Genomic DNA, 13917 nt, shown 5'->3' on the forward strand with positions numbered 1-13917 from the left:
CAGAAGGTCTTGTAAGATATATCTCTCACCTCCCTTCTCATATCTCCTCTTTCATCTCCTACCAAAATGAGTGACAGCTGATCACCTGAACAATCTTTATGATTTGAGCTGAACCACTGAAGGTATCATTTTTGTTACATTCATTTGCTCCTCAGGTAACACTACTACCAACTTCAGTATGTTTTACTTCTCAATATGGATTAAAAGCAACTGGATAAAAGCTTTGAGATTTGGACTATATTTGAACATACGAAAATATGACAGTTCAAATTCTGTTTGACATACAGAGAACAGAATACATCAAATAAAACAGAAATTATACAGTTACAGTCCAGATAATAAAGACAGTATTAGCTTTATGAAAGTCAGTACTTCTACTTAGTTTTATGAAAGTGATGTATGCTGTTCCTCTTATTAAAAAAAAAAAAAAAGTTTCCTGTTTTGAGTTTCTGACCATGAGTTAGACGCCTAAGGCTCCACTTCTTGTTCTGTAAGTTATTGCAGGATGATCATTAAATTGTACAGGAATCAATTTAGCTGAGTTTTAACCTCAGTCATCCAGCTAACACCACTAAATACGCTTTTATGTATAAGCACTTAGTTGAGTATGAACCAAGTTTGTAAATGGATGATCCTAAGATTTCCCTCTTTGACAAGATTATTGCAAATAAAGCCCACAGCCGTCTTGGCTGAGAGAAGATGTCAGCACGTGTAATTGGATGTATTTTATACCTGAAACTTATTTAAGGAAGGTTGGATATAGAACACTTCTCTTTTTGGAAAAAAAAAAAAAAAAAAAAGGAAAACCAAGTATCTGACGACAGTATCAATTTATCTTGACCACTTTTGCATCAGAACTTACACTAAGCCATACATAAAGCTTTGTCAAAAATAACTTTCTCCCTCATCCTAGATGAATTCATTGTTCCCAGTGTAATTTATGCTAGTGTTCAAACTGCATTTAGCTGGAGTACTTCCAGCATATCATTTTTGGAACCATCCAGGTCATTCTCCCTATCAGTAATAGCTCATTCAGAAATCTAAACGTCTGAGTCACATACTAATCTTAAGTCATCTGTTTTAGCTTTGTAACCCAGTTATAGTTAGTTATGAAAATTAAGCCTCACCATGAAATACACTGTTGTACTTTATGTATTCAATTGGAAATTGGAAAAAAAAAAAAAAAAAAGGAAAGAAAATCTCCATTTCAACATTGAATTTCGAGGAATTTAACAGAAAAACAGAACTTAAAACCACAGCTGTTCCAGCAGCACTTGCAAAGGAAGCCCAGAGATTTCCAGATTTCAGGGCTTTCAAGGACTGTTAAAACACTCAATCTAACCTACATAGTAGAGGCATGGATTCTTACCCCATTGCTCTTGTAGTGGTCTAATTGGTAGCAAGCTGCTTAGAAGCAGCCTGTTGTTCCAGGGGTAATACTTCTCCTATAAGCTTGTGAAAATTACTACATTTATCAGATCTGTTTTTGATGTCAGCTTTTACTGAAATTACATAGGAAATCAACAAATTATGCTGCAGTTAATATTATTATTTTTTAATCCAGAGATTAGAAAGTTGATATTTGCCACAAAAGGTAGTTCATGACCTCTACAAACAACCCTGGAGAGCCAATATGGACAAAATTCTTACTGCTCATACTGCCATCTTCTAGTTCTGGTACGCATACATGACACAGTGGTGGAGAAATATTCTGTACAGCCTAATTCAATGGTCATTTCTCTCCAAGACAGTGTGGAACCAGACTCACTGGGGTCCTGCCATTCCCCAGTGGTTTTCAGTAGTGTATGCTACTTGACATGAAGCTCACATGATCCAAAGTCCCTAAGGCTGATGCAGAAGGAACAAAAAATTAAACACCAATTAGCAGACAGAAAGCAGCAAAGGGAGGTGGTGTAAAGAAACGAAATGTACCTGTGCTCATGTCAGATGAGCCAGTCTGAAACAAAATGCAATAAAAGGTAAAACACCAAAGAAAACCATTCATATGAAAACTATTGTTACCTCATTAGTGTTCCTAAATATTAGCAAATCTGACTTGATCTTTGTAATTACTGTTGCTCTTTTTCACACTCTACTAAACAAGCAGGTAGACTGATAAGAGATGTGAACATGATTCTAGTATTTGCGTGTAGGCTAGCAGGGGAAAGCAGCACGTGTATTCAGTACTGTAATCCCTTCTGTCAAGAGTCCTATGATGAAGACAACGTTTACTTCCTTAAATGTGGCCAGGGGAAAGTAAGCAGTGAGCACTTTCACAGTCAGAGAGAAGAGAAGCAAATCTGTCTCCTCAAAGGTCATCATCTTCTATGCAAATCACTCAGCTTGAAACAATATGCTATCAATCTTTCATTCCTGCAACACACACAGAGATGGAAAGAAGGGTTTTATTATGGGGTTGCTGGTTAAAAGCAATCAGGACAAAATTTATCTCTGCTTTGTGCTGTCTTTTTACTGACTTGAAAATCTGCACTGTAAAAAGTGTTTTCATATGCATGTAGTAAGAGTGAACTGTACTATCTCAGATACCTTCTAGGCCTCTGAAAGTCTTTGCTGCCCTCTCCTCTTCAAGTGTAAACCCAGAGCAGATTCCTGAATACAATTATGCCAGTCCTGTTCAAAGTCCTGTGGAAAATGCATTGCACAGCCACATATATAAAGACTAACTTAATGTAGTGGGGGGAATGAGTAAATGCAGTAGAATTTGAGGTTTTGTGAACTTCATTAGCTATTTTTTTTAAATTCTTGAGGTTTCGCAAAACTGAAAACCAAATGTCTTAGGAAGACAAAAAAGCCCTCTCCCTCCTAGCTTGGCTCAGACCCCTGGACCTGCGAGAAAGGGGAAAGTTCCTTGGCTCCCACTACCCTGCAAGGCCAAGGCCAGCCAAATTGGAAGGAGCTTCCATGGCAAACGGCAAAGCAGTGATGCTTGCGTTGGCATTTTCTGCTCTAGTGACAGATTGAACCCTTTGAAGTCTTCTGTGTTTTGAAAGAGCAACATGTTTTCCTACTGGAATTTCAAATGGTGATGACAAAGTCAGTGATTTTCTATACTTCATTCTCCATACACTTTTTTTTAAAACAAAACAAAACAAAACATTGATAGTGTTTATCCACCTATACGTTTGATGGGGCTCTACCCTCTGCATTCATCACACTTCTCGGAGCCCAAACCCATGCCTCTTTTCATCAGCTGCAGAATCCTTCCACAGATGTTGTGCAAACCCGCTTCCAGCCTCAGCAAAGCAGGGATCCTGGTCTTCCCTTTGAATTCTGAAACTTCCCTGTGCTGCAGGGCAGGACCCACCACAGGGATTCATTCTCCACATGGAACGTTCCACACGGAACGTTCTCGCTGCTCCACAGCAGGACAAATGATGAGTCTGAGGGTTGCTTTGGGAGGACATTTTCCAGACACCTCCAGATTGGGAACAAGACATGACAGAGATGTTTTGTGTGCTGGTTATATCGAACCGAGGCATGGCTCCCTCCATAAGAAGCATGCCTAGGACAGCCCAGTGCCAGGTCAAAGGGGATCAACGCTCCTGCCAGGAGAAGAGAGGGATGGGGTGCACCCTTGAGGAACTTCTGACTGGCCCGACAGGCACTTTACCAACTTGGTGACGGTGCCCAGGGCAGCCGCTGAGTTGCCACCTCAAAGTGAAAAGACAGAAGGGCTGAGAAGGATAGGGTTCTGTGCTGGGGAAGGCTGAGCTTTGCCGCAGCACGAGCCCTCAGCTGCCGACGTGCAGGGCCGGAGGGGCCGCGACTCGGGAAGCCCAGCCGCGGGTCCCGGCCGCGCACGGTGCCTGGCGCCGCCTCCCGGGGGCTCTGCCGCGCCGGCCCGGCCGCGCTCCACCGTCCTTGGAGCCGCGAGTAGTCGACGGGCACAACACCCCACCCGACCGCCACTCCTCTCTTCTCTCCTATCCTCCCCTCCGCGCCTCCGGGGGGCCGGCCCGCCTCCCGCACCGCCCCCCGCGCGGGGCGGTACAGGGACAGGGGGCCGGGCCGCCGTCGCCCCGCAGGTAGGCGAGAGCGGGCGGCCCGGCGGGGAGGGGGCGGTGGGGGGCCGTGTCACTGCCGCCGAGAAGCGAGCGGGGGGCGCGCCCCGCCGCCGCTGATTGACAGCGGGGCCCGGCCCGCAGCCCATAAAGGCGGCGGCGCGGCGCGCGGGGCCGCGGAGGGATGTGCGACGGCGGTAGGGCGCCGCGATCCGCTCCGCAACGCCGGCAGCGCCCCGGGAGCAGGCAGAGCCCTCTCGTCCCGTCGGCTCTCCTTATGCCAGGTGAGGCGTAAGTCGCCGTGGCTCTCTGCAGGCTGATCCGGCTCCGGACAGCTCACCCGGGGCAGTGGGCTGCGCATCTCGCGTTGCCCTATGGTTTTAGGGGGGTGGAAGGAGGAACCTCCGGCACCGGGATGGGAGCTTCCCCAGGGGGACCCGCGGGGAGAGAGAGGTGGGATTGAGCCGCTGCCCTGCATTCGTCAGTGTGTGGCTGTAGCTGTAGTACATCGGGGCGCTGAATGATAAGAGCTCCTGGAGATAAAAAGATCTGTATGAGAAAGGACATAGGTGGTATTCCTGAGCGGTTCCAAACGTGCGTGGAGTATTGGGAGTGCTGCTGATGGGTGCATGCAGAAAAGGGAATGTCTGCACGTTCAAGCGGCCGCCGCCTGCTCCATTCATTGTGGGAGTGCACGCATATGGAGATGCAGTTATGTGTCTTGTGGTTGTACAGCGCTGCAGGGCAGGAATAGCATCGTGTTGAAAGGCACTTTCTCCAGCTATGATTGGGTACAGTGCGTTGTTGGAATGGATAATGATATGTGTATGAGTAAGAGGAGTTTGTATGATGATACTAGGAAAGGTCCTGGAAGCTATTTCCAGTAGTTAGATCTGGCCTTTGTGCTGTGTCTTACGGAGTACTGTGTGGTGTATCTATGCCACATGGTAACAATTGCAGAGGAGAAAAAATTCTGTATGGCTTTCCTTTTTTCACTCCTAGGGCCATTTACATGGAAACGAGCCTTATTCATTATCCTTTCCAATCATCATCCTGTGGCTTGATGCCATAATGCTTTACTTCTAGAATTAAAATAATCCCAGAATATGTATGACAGTTATCAGAGAAGATAGAAATTTTGACTTCATATGCGTAGTATATAATGAAGATTCTGTTTATGGTGTATACTAAGGTTAATTAAAATATTTGTAGTTTATAATGATTGTTTCTGTAATACTACTTTTTGGTTTATTCTTAGGAGTTATGCTGCAGAGGAGCAGGCTGTTGTGGCTTGCTGTCTTCATAACCCTGTGGGTTTCCTCAGATGCTCAGGGTAAGTTTTAATGCTTTATAAATTGAGCAACTCACAAATATGAAGTCTGGCTTAACAACAGACTTGCCTGACTTAGAATAGGCACAGTAATTCTGTAAGACTTTTAAAATGTCTTGGAATTGTAGTTGCTGGGGCTTATTTTGATAACTGCATCTAGCTGCTGCAAAATGGATATTCCATAGTAAATAACCAAAAGCAGTTTTCCGTAGAAATCATTGATCAACACCTATGTAATCTCAGAAGTAATTGCTGTTATGCTTACTTCTGTGGTGTAAATGTATGGCAGCGTAAACAGAATGGCTGAGTCGGCTGAATTTCTTAAGAAGATGGAGGTAGAGCTGTAACCCTCTACTGACCAAATGCAGTAGAATGTAAATTGGCACAATGCCAGGCTTTCGTTTACATCTGACTTTTTATCCTGAACTTTTAAAAAGCACTTCTCATGTTTCCTGTTTTTGTGTGGCCAGGTGGCTTCTCAGAATTTGATTTTTATTAGGTGACAGTGAAAATACTGAAATTGGCTCATTCGTTATCCATATATATATATAATATATATATGTATATAAGTATCTAATGATTACATTGTTACATGCATCTGTGTGTAGGCATGAACATACAGCATGTATTGTGTGCAAGTTTGTGTTATATAGTACTCTAAAATGTGTGGTTGTATGTTGAGTTATATAATGAAACATAATTATGCCTACATGCATAGAAGAAGAGAGTCGTCATAAATGAAAATTACAGGTGAAAAATACAATTAACTTGGATGTTAGTAGAGCGATTATAAGAAAGTATTGAGTTTACTAAACTTAGTGTGTGTTGCAGTTACTAAGTATTGTGTACAGAGTTGTGTTTCTGAAGTCACGTTGTCATGCGCTGTTTGCTTTTTCAGATGATGCCAAGGAAGAGAATACCTTTGATTTACTTCAAATCAGTAACATAAACCGAAAGACAATTGGAGCAAAATTGTTTCGGGGTCCAGATCCCGCTATCCCAGCATATCGTTTCATTCGGTTTGACCATATACCTCCATTTAAACCAGAGAAGTTAAAAAAGATTGTTAAACTCATACGGCAAAATGAGGGCTTTATCCTTTCAGCCACCCTGAGACAGGACAGGCAATCTAGAGGCACTATCCTTGCTTTAGAGGGTCCTGGCATCAGTGAGAGGCAGTTTGAGATAATTTCCAATGGCCGAGCCAACACCCTGGACCTCATTTATTGGGTGGATGGCTTCCAGAACGTGATTTCCCTGGAAGACGTGGACCTTGCTGACTCGCAGTGGAAGAATCTCACCGTGCAAGTAACAGGAGAGAACTACAACCTCTATGTTGGCTGTGACCTTATTGACAGCTTCATCCTGGAGGAGCCTTTCTATGAGCAACTGAAAGCAGAGAACAGCAGAATGTATGTGGCGAAAGGGTCCATTCGGGAGAATCATTTCAGGGTAGGTAACCTGTAAGTCTCTGGTGAGGTAAGAATATAGCTGCAGATAGTCACTGAAGATGCAGTAGGTGCAGATTTGTTCTCACAAAGACCCTTGGATTTGATGAGGTCAGAGGTATTGCCAAGCAGAGTTTTCCAGGATATGTTTTTATTCATTACTGGATACCTATTGCATGTATTTGGGAGTTCCTGAAAATTCAAAGGACTGATAAAGAAAAGTCTAAGACCATGAAAAATGCACAGTCTATTTATGGGTGTTCCTATACGACCACCCTCTTTCTTTTCCAGATGCAAGAACTTCTGAACATGTCATGTTTTCATGGGTGATTCTCTGGAAATATCTTGAAGACCTGTTTTGTCATTCTGCAGTGTGTCCATTTTATTCACAGAACCTGTCAATATTTGTTAAATTTTATTTGAAAAAAATCAGGTGAAGGAAAAGAAGAATTTTTAATAGAGTTAAAGGATGTGGTGTTGCACTGTCCCCTAATGGAATGTCTTGGTTTGCCATTTTGAATAACCTTTCATTTCAATTTCAAAGATAAAAAGAGAGAAGTTTGAAAAGCAAACAAAAACAGAACAAAATGTTTTGATCAGTCTGCTAGAAGTTTTTTCTTTTTGTGGAAAAACATTGCTTCTCTTTTGCTTTAAAATTAAGCACTTTAAAACTCTCTGGTTTTCCTATCAAATGAAAATTACTTCCTGTCCATAAAATAATGTGATCTGGTCCTGGTGCTCTAAGGATGGCTTCTTTGTGCTTAAAGTTGAAATCAAATTAATTTATGGCTTCAAAAATTTGAAAAGCCCTTCATTTTCTCATCCTGTTGTGCCATCTAGTTGTCAGTCAGAGTGTGACATGCTGGATGGTGGTCCTATACGTTGACTAGTTTTGGAAGGAAAGCCAGAATTTCTTGCTCACACCCTCTCTCTCTCTGCCTCCAAAGCTGTGTTTGCCAGTCGCTTGTGCTAATGGAATTAGTTTTGGAGCTGTACAGTTCAATGGACCACTGAAATCTGCTATTAAAATAATTCCTTTCTTTTTTGAGATTTTTTTTTTAAGTGAAACATACTGGTCTGTTTGTATAGTATTGTATTACGGTAGTATCAGCACAATTGAGGAGAGAGTAAGGTATGATACATGGGAAACTGGCAAAAGATGGAAGTACAATGGGGTAGGAACTTCAGAAGTTGGCTTTGACTTCATGGCCAATGTGTTATGGAACTATGATCTAAAATGTACCCTATGGAAATAGAGATTTGGGCTCAGCTGATGAATTACTGATTTATTATGACCTATTTGAGAAAATACCTAACTTTAAGTAACAAGTAGTGAAATTATATATAATAAAACTATAAATATATATATTTTTTCATGCATTGGGGATTGTTTTATCTTTGTATTTAATCGTGGCTAAATGCAGTCAGTAGTATGGGGTTGAGACAGATCAGTCATTGTATCCCAAATCGATCGAGCTGATTTTTATTTCTATTTTTTTATTATTACAGGGTCTTTTGCAAAATATTCATTTAATCTTTGATACTTCAATAGAGGATGTTCTACGTAAAAAAGGATGCCAGAGGAGCCAATCAAGTAAGGCTTTCTTTCTTTTTTTTTTTTTTTTTAGCTCATTAATATTTTTCAGTAGACTTAAAAAATGAGAATGCCAATGATGACATTGTATTAAAGCCATCAAACAGATCTATTTGAAATTGTAGAAGATTCTTACCTGATAATGAAAAAGAAAGCAAGCTGCTTTTTGGTGGTAAAAGGAACGTGCTTGTTTGCTACTTTGAGATACCATTCCTACAGTCCAACCTACTTCTCTAGTTTATGCTGCTTAGGTTTATAACTCTGATTACCTGCTTTTAAGTTGAGATAAAATCTATCAAGCAAGAAAAAATATTAGAAATACATATGCAAACATCTGTATTTTACCATGAGGAAAAATCTCTGATGCCTTGAGCACAGGACTGAGAATATTGCTTCTGACTAATGCTCCTGAGTCTCAGTGGGTTCATGAGGAAGTCTGCAAGTCTTAAAGGCAACCAATTCCTCAACAGTGAATTGATTGAATGAAAGAGGCTTTGGGTTTGAATCCCAGAAGGGTTTTCATTAAACCAACCGAAGAAAAATAATAATAATAAAAAAAATGTAGTTATGGAAGGCATGTGTATGACAGGCTATAGTATATTCTTATTAGTCTTGTTCATGTTGACCTCTCCAGGAGGTGAGCGCTCTGTGTGTGGGAGTTTTTTGGATTCATCATGATAGTAATGAAAATTTGTCAAGTGTGCAGTAAGGTTTTTCAGTAGAGCTAATGGGAGGTGCTATTCTGCTTTCCAGGGTTTGTAATTGGCAGCAATTCAGTAAAGGCTCAAAGATGACTGATTCCATTAGAGGAACACTGTGACTGTACAAGGCAGTCGGACTTCGGGGTTTTGTATGAAACTCCTCTCATCTGAAATGCAGTTATTTCTTGGCAAAGTGACAGAAATAAGACATTAAGTAAGCCATTTAAGTGGGCTGTACTCAGCCTTTTTCCTTGCTTGTACAAACCCCAGAAATTAAGCAGTAGCAGTGTAAACTTCTTCAAAGAGAGACAGCGATTTGAGTCTTTGCAATTAAAAGTTTCTGAAAGGCATATAAATACACACTTATATGTATTGTATAAGTGTGTATGTGTATGTACAAGAAATTAAACTGGGCTTGCTAGTTGGTTTTCAAATCTTGGTAAAGAGTACTGGTTGACTATTCCAGGGATGTTTTGCTGCAGGCCCTCAGACACAGGTGTGACAATGTGCTAGAAATGAGTTGTGTTGGCTACAGTGGATGGCACAAACAGGAAAGCAAGCCCTTGCTTGTTAAATATCATCTATCCCAGATGCACTGTTTTCTGTACTCAAACTACTTGATAACTTACTCAGAACAGATTATTGGTGTTTAGCCTTGTTGTGGAGGAAAGTGCTTGAGAACTGCTGTGGAAAAAATAGAAAAATAAAACATATATTTAGGCCTAGTAGTAATCTGAATAAAAGAGATGGTTTCAGGAATTACATAGGGTGTCTTCAAATCCTTTGTGTTTTTATTTGTTGATTAATACAAAGGAAGATGGTTTGTCCAAATGGTTTGAGATATTACCAAGCAAAAAATGGAATGTTTGAGTAGATTATTTCTACTGTAAAGGGGAAGCCACTGGGTGCCTAAAGGGATGATTGAGTTCTACATGCTAATACATACCTTATTTGCCATAATGCGTATTTTATCATGTCTGTCAACTACCAAATTTTCAGGTCCAATAAACTATGCAGATTTTATTTTTATCTTTCCTGGGAAATGTTTGTGAAATAGCTCTATACACAATATTTTTACTTCTACTTTACAACATCAAGATAACACTTCAGTATGGAAATTGCTTATCTAATGGCAGAAGAGGGCTAATGGCATGCTGTGGTTTGAGGCTGTCAGAAGGACCTGAGAAGCTTCTCACAGAATTGAGTCTGGTTTTGCAGCATTATCTATTCACCTTACCACTCATGGCTTTATAACTGTGATATGCTACTGACCACAGAATAAATATTTTCGCATTCATATTGCCCATCCACTGAACTGAGGTACAGGTGCTGAAGTGTGAAACTTACCTAAGTTATGTGGCAGACATTATCAGTGAAATGCTACTGCTTTTTCAGAAACAGGACTGTGTTTCTCTAATGCATCTTATGCTAGTATGAGAAGGTGAGGAATGATGAAATGGCAGCTTGGGACTGCTGTTGAATTGTATGTAGAAAAGAATCTCTGTAGTGTGGCAGTTGCAAATATTTTAAGCAGGTTTTGCACACAGTGGTGAGTAGGAGAGATGATAAAAGTGTGCCTGAGTGGATACATGAGTAAAATTCCTTCTCCAACTAGAATCTCTTCTCCAGCTAGATCAACAGCATGATATTTGCATATGTGAGAGGATGTACGTTCTGCTCTTCTGGTTTCTTATTTTAAGGATAATCATGTGGTCGTTAGGAAATTAGCAGGAAGCCAGCAGTAGAGAACTGATTTTGCAGTGATCCCCAGGCATCTTCTTTAAGTTGCTGCCAAGTAACAGTAGGAAGTGTGGATTTAGCTCTTCTAACATAGTTTTGGTTTATGTTTCCTGCTGAGATTGCATCTTTATTAATGTTCTTAGAATGTTCCAGTCAGGGCATACTCCATGTTGGCTTGAGAAATATGAAATGAATGACCTGAGAAGTGCTATGGGGGAATCTGAGAACCCTGGTGTTTTAGCGCGGTAGGAAAAGTACATTCTTTCCAGGGAATCAAAAAGCAGTTAAATGGTTACGACACAGAGACTTCTGAATCATTATGTGGTATATCAGTTTGCTTCCATCCTATAAGTGAAGATAGAGAATTACATAAATGCTGGAACACTGCAAATAGTTTGTTGTAGTCCCTGGCTGGCAGTAGATTCTCCATAGCTAATAGAAAAGCACATCTTAAGTACGGTTGTGGAGTAATTTTTGAATGATATCTTATTGGTTAGTTTTTTTGTTTTCTTTTTGGGGCAATTCCACCTTTAATGACTTATCAACTGTGAATAGCGTTGGATATTTAGTATATGTTTTAAGGCTCACATTCCTCTAGTGATTTCTTTTAAGTTGCTAAATGCTTTGCTTCTCTTTTGGTTGGTAACCTTGAGTTATTGCAGAGTCACTGAAGCAGGTAAACAAATCTTTTCTGAGAGATGGGACAGTATGGATTTCTATATAGCTGATACAAACTTGAACATCTCATTGAGTCCTTACATGAAGTTTCCATGAAAGGTGTAGGATATTAACCTGGTGAGAATTTAAATGCTTAACAGAAGACAAATTTTATTTTTATTTGTTTTCAGGTTTTATTTGTTATTAGGTTTATTATTCATTTGTCTGTGTAATGCACCTGAAGTTCATTTTAATTAAGGCCTGCCTGAAGGAGTGGCTAGAGTGACAAATCAAATATTCAGACTGATCTCAGCTTAATTTGCACTTAAGTTCAGAATTAAGCTGTCAATGTAACGCCTACTCTGAGTCTGACATCAAGCAGTGCAACACAGAACAGTCTGGAGTCTTATATAAATTGCTTATTTGTTCAATTTTGGACCAACTAGCCATGGGAAATATGGTCAGAACCATACCAACAACTTTCTGCAAAATTTTCTCCTACTTTTTTTCTCTGCATTGAGAAAATGTGGTAAGTTGTTGGGGGAGGAAAAAAAAAGAAAACTTTAATGGCTTTGAATGGATTAAATGGCTTTGATTTTTTTGATACTATGTCCTTTTGTTACTCTTTCTTCATAAATGAATGTGATGCAGTGCCAGTAGTGTTTTAGAGTGTGGACTGTATAATGCAAAGCATGGCTCTTAGTTTTGAAAAGGGAAAGACTAACTGGAACCATCTGACATCTAACCCCTGTTTTATTCAGGGTATAATATGGCATGAAGCTATTTCATGGGTGCCAATCTGTAATTTTAGCAGGAATTGTAAACTGTGGGAGAACTCTGTATATTCAACTCTTCTTTTTCCTTCTCTTGCAATTAGCTGAAGTGAACACCATCAATGAGAGCACTGAGATCCTTCACTTGAGCCCTGCTGTCACGACTGAGTATGTAGGTGAAAAGACAGAGAAGAAGGCTGAGTTCTGTGACCGCTCTTGTGAAGAGCTGGGAACAATGTTCACTGAACTCACTGGCCTGCGCATTGTGGTGAACAATTTAGCTGATAACCTCCAAAAAGTGGTAAGTACCTTCAAGTCTGAAAAACTTTACCTTTGTTATGACACTTTGCTTCATCCTGGTAGAGTTGAGGTGGTTAACAGAAGTTTCTGTATATGTGTTTGGATAGCTACACCCTGTAGAGATGTTCACATTTTCCAAGTGACCAGTGAAGTAGTTCTTGAGTATGAGTTGTTAATGAAGGCTTGGTTTTAACTGATTGGGTTTAAAGGAACATGTGCACATGCACTCTTACACAGATTAAGAAATCTAGTCTCTGAAACATACTACAAGGATGGAAATTGAAAGCTAGCAAGCTATACCTTACCTGTGAACTGTTAAAACATTGTTACCCTTCTTATAGCATTTATGAGTATAGCAGCAAGTGGCTACATGGAGTACTAAAACTATAAGTATGTGTGTAGAATTTTGATAGGTGAAGTAACATGGTGACATTTTACTGACGTTTGTCACTCTTATTTTGCATAATTCAGTATCTTTTGAAAGAAGTTTACTACTATACCATTATATGTCAAGAGTAAAATCTTCCCATCTAAAGGAAGAAAACCTCCTGAGAATGGATTTCCCTTGGCACTGTGTGAACTTAGTTGTACTGTTAGCTGAAGAATTACTTTGCAATATTCCTGTACTTGAGATCACTGTATTTATGTACATGAATGTGTAAAAGTACAGAGTTCTTAATAGAGAAATTATATCTAGTGGTGTTTCTCAGTTTTGCTTTGTTTAAAACTATTTGCTTACAAAGTACAGTAACTTTTTCATTTGCTTCATCTTCTAGTCTGAAGAGAATCAAATAATGTGGGAATTGATTGGCCCTAACAAAACACTCAAGAACCAATCAGTTTGCTGGCAGGATGGCCGAGTCTTTGCAGATAGTGAAAGCTGGATTGTAGATAGCTGCACAAAGTGCACCTGCCAGGTAAGATCTGGGAAATATTCTTTTCTGCACCAACAAACAATAGGTTTAATGCAGTTTGACTGTCCAGATCTGGTCACGTTTACTGAGGGCTTGGCCCAAACTTTCTGAAACTTATTCCCTCACAAAAAAAAAAAATAGTTTTATGTCCATGCCATTTAGAACAAATACAAATTCTACGTGTGAAACCTTCCCCATAGCTCACCTTGATTTGCTTGTCTATGTGAGCATGTCAGTATGTTCTTTTCTTTGCCTGTAGGACTCTAAAATTGTGTGCCATCAAATCACCTGTCCACCAGTTTCTTGTGCTGATCCGTCCTTTATTGAAGGTGAATGCTGTCCAGTTTGCTCTCACTGTAAGTATTCATCTAAAGAAGAAGATCAAGACTCTCTTGATTTATTTATTTTAAAACCACTACTAGTAGGTCACAAAGGTCA

The 13917-nt window shown here is 40.2% G+C and overlaps 1 protein-coding gene across 1 annotated transcript in view; it reads left to right on the forward strand.

Moving 5' to 3' along the window:
* The first annotated feature begins 4208 nt into the window (after positions 1–4208).
* THBS2 (thrombospondin 2) overlaps positions 4209–13917 on the forward strand; it is a 32510-nt gene continuing 22801 nt past the window's right edge. The window contains 7 exon segments of the mRNA NM_001397325.1: positions 4209–4306; positions 5281–5355; positions 6251–6804; positions 8310–8394; positions 12370–12566; positions 13342–13482; positions 13739–13835. Of these exon segments, the coding sequence (NP_001384254.1) occupies positions 4300–4306; positions 5281–5355; positions 6251–6804; positions 8310–8394; positions 12370–12566; positions 13342–13482; positions 13739–13835 (1156 nt within the window). The 5' untranslated portion in view covers positions 4209–4299.

The sequence above is a fragment of the Gallus gallus genome, chromosome 3 (assembly GCF_016699485.2).
Source record: "Gallus gallus isolate bGalGal1 chromosome 3, bGalGal1.mat.broiler.GRCg7b, whole genome shotgun sequence".
NCBI classification, from domain to species: domain Eukaryota; kingdom Metazoa; phylum Chordata; class Aves; order Galliformes; family Phasianidae; genus Gallus; species Gallus gallus.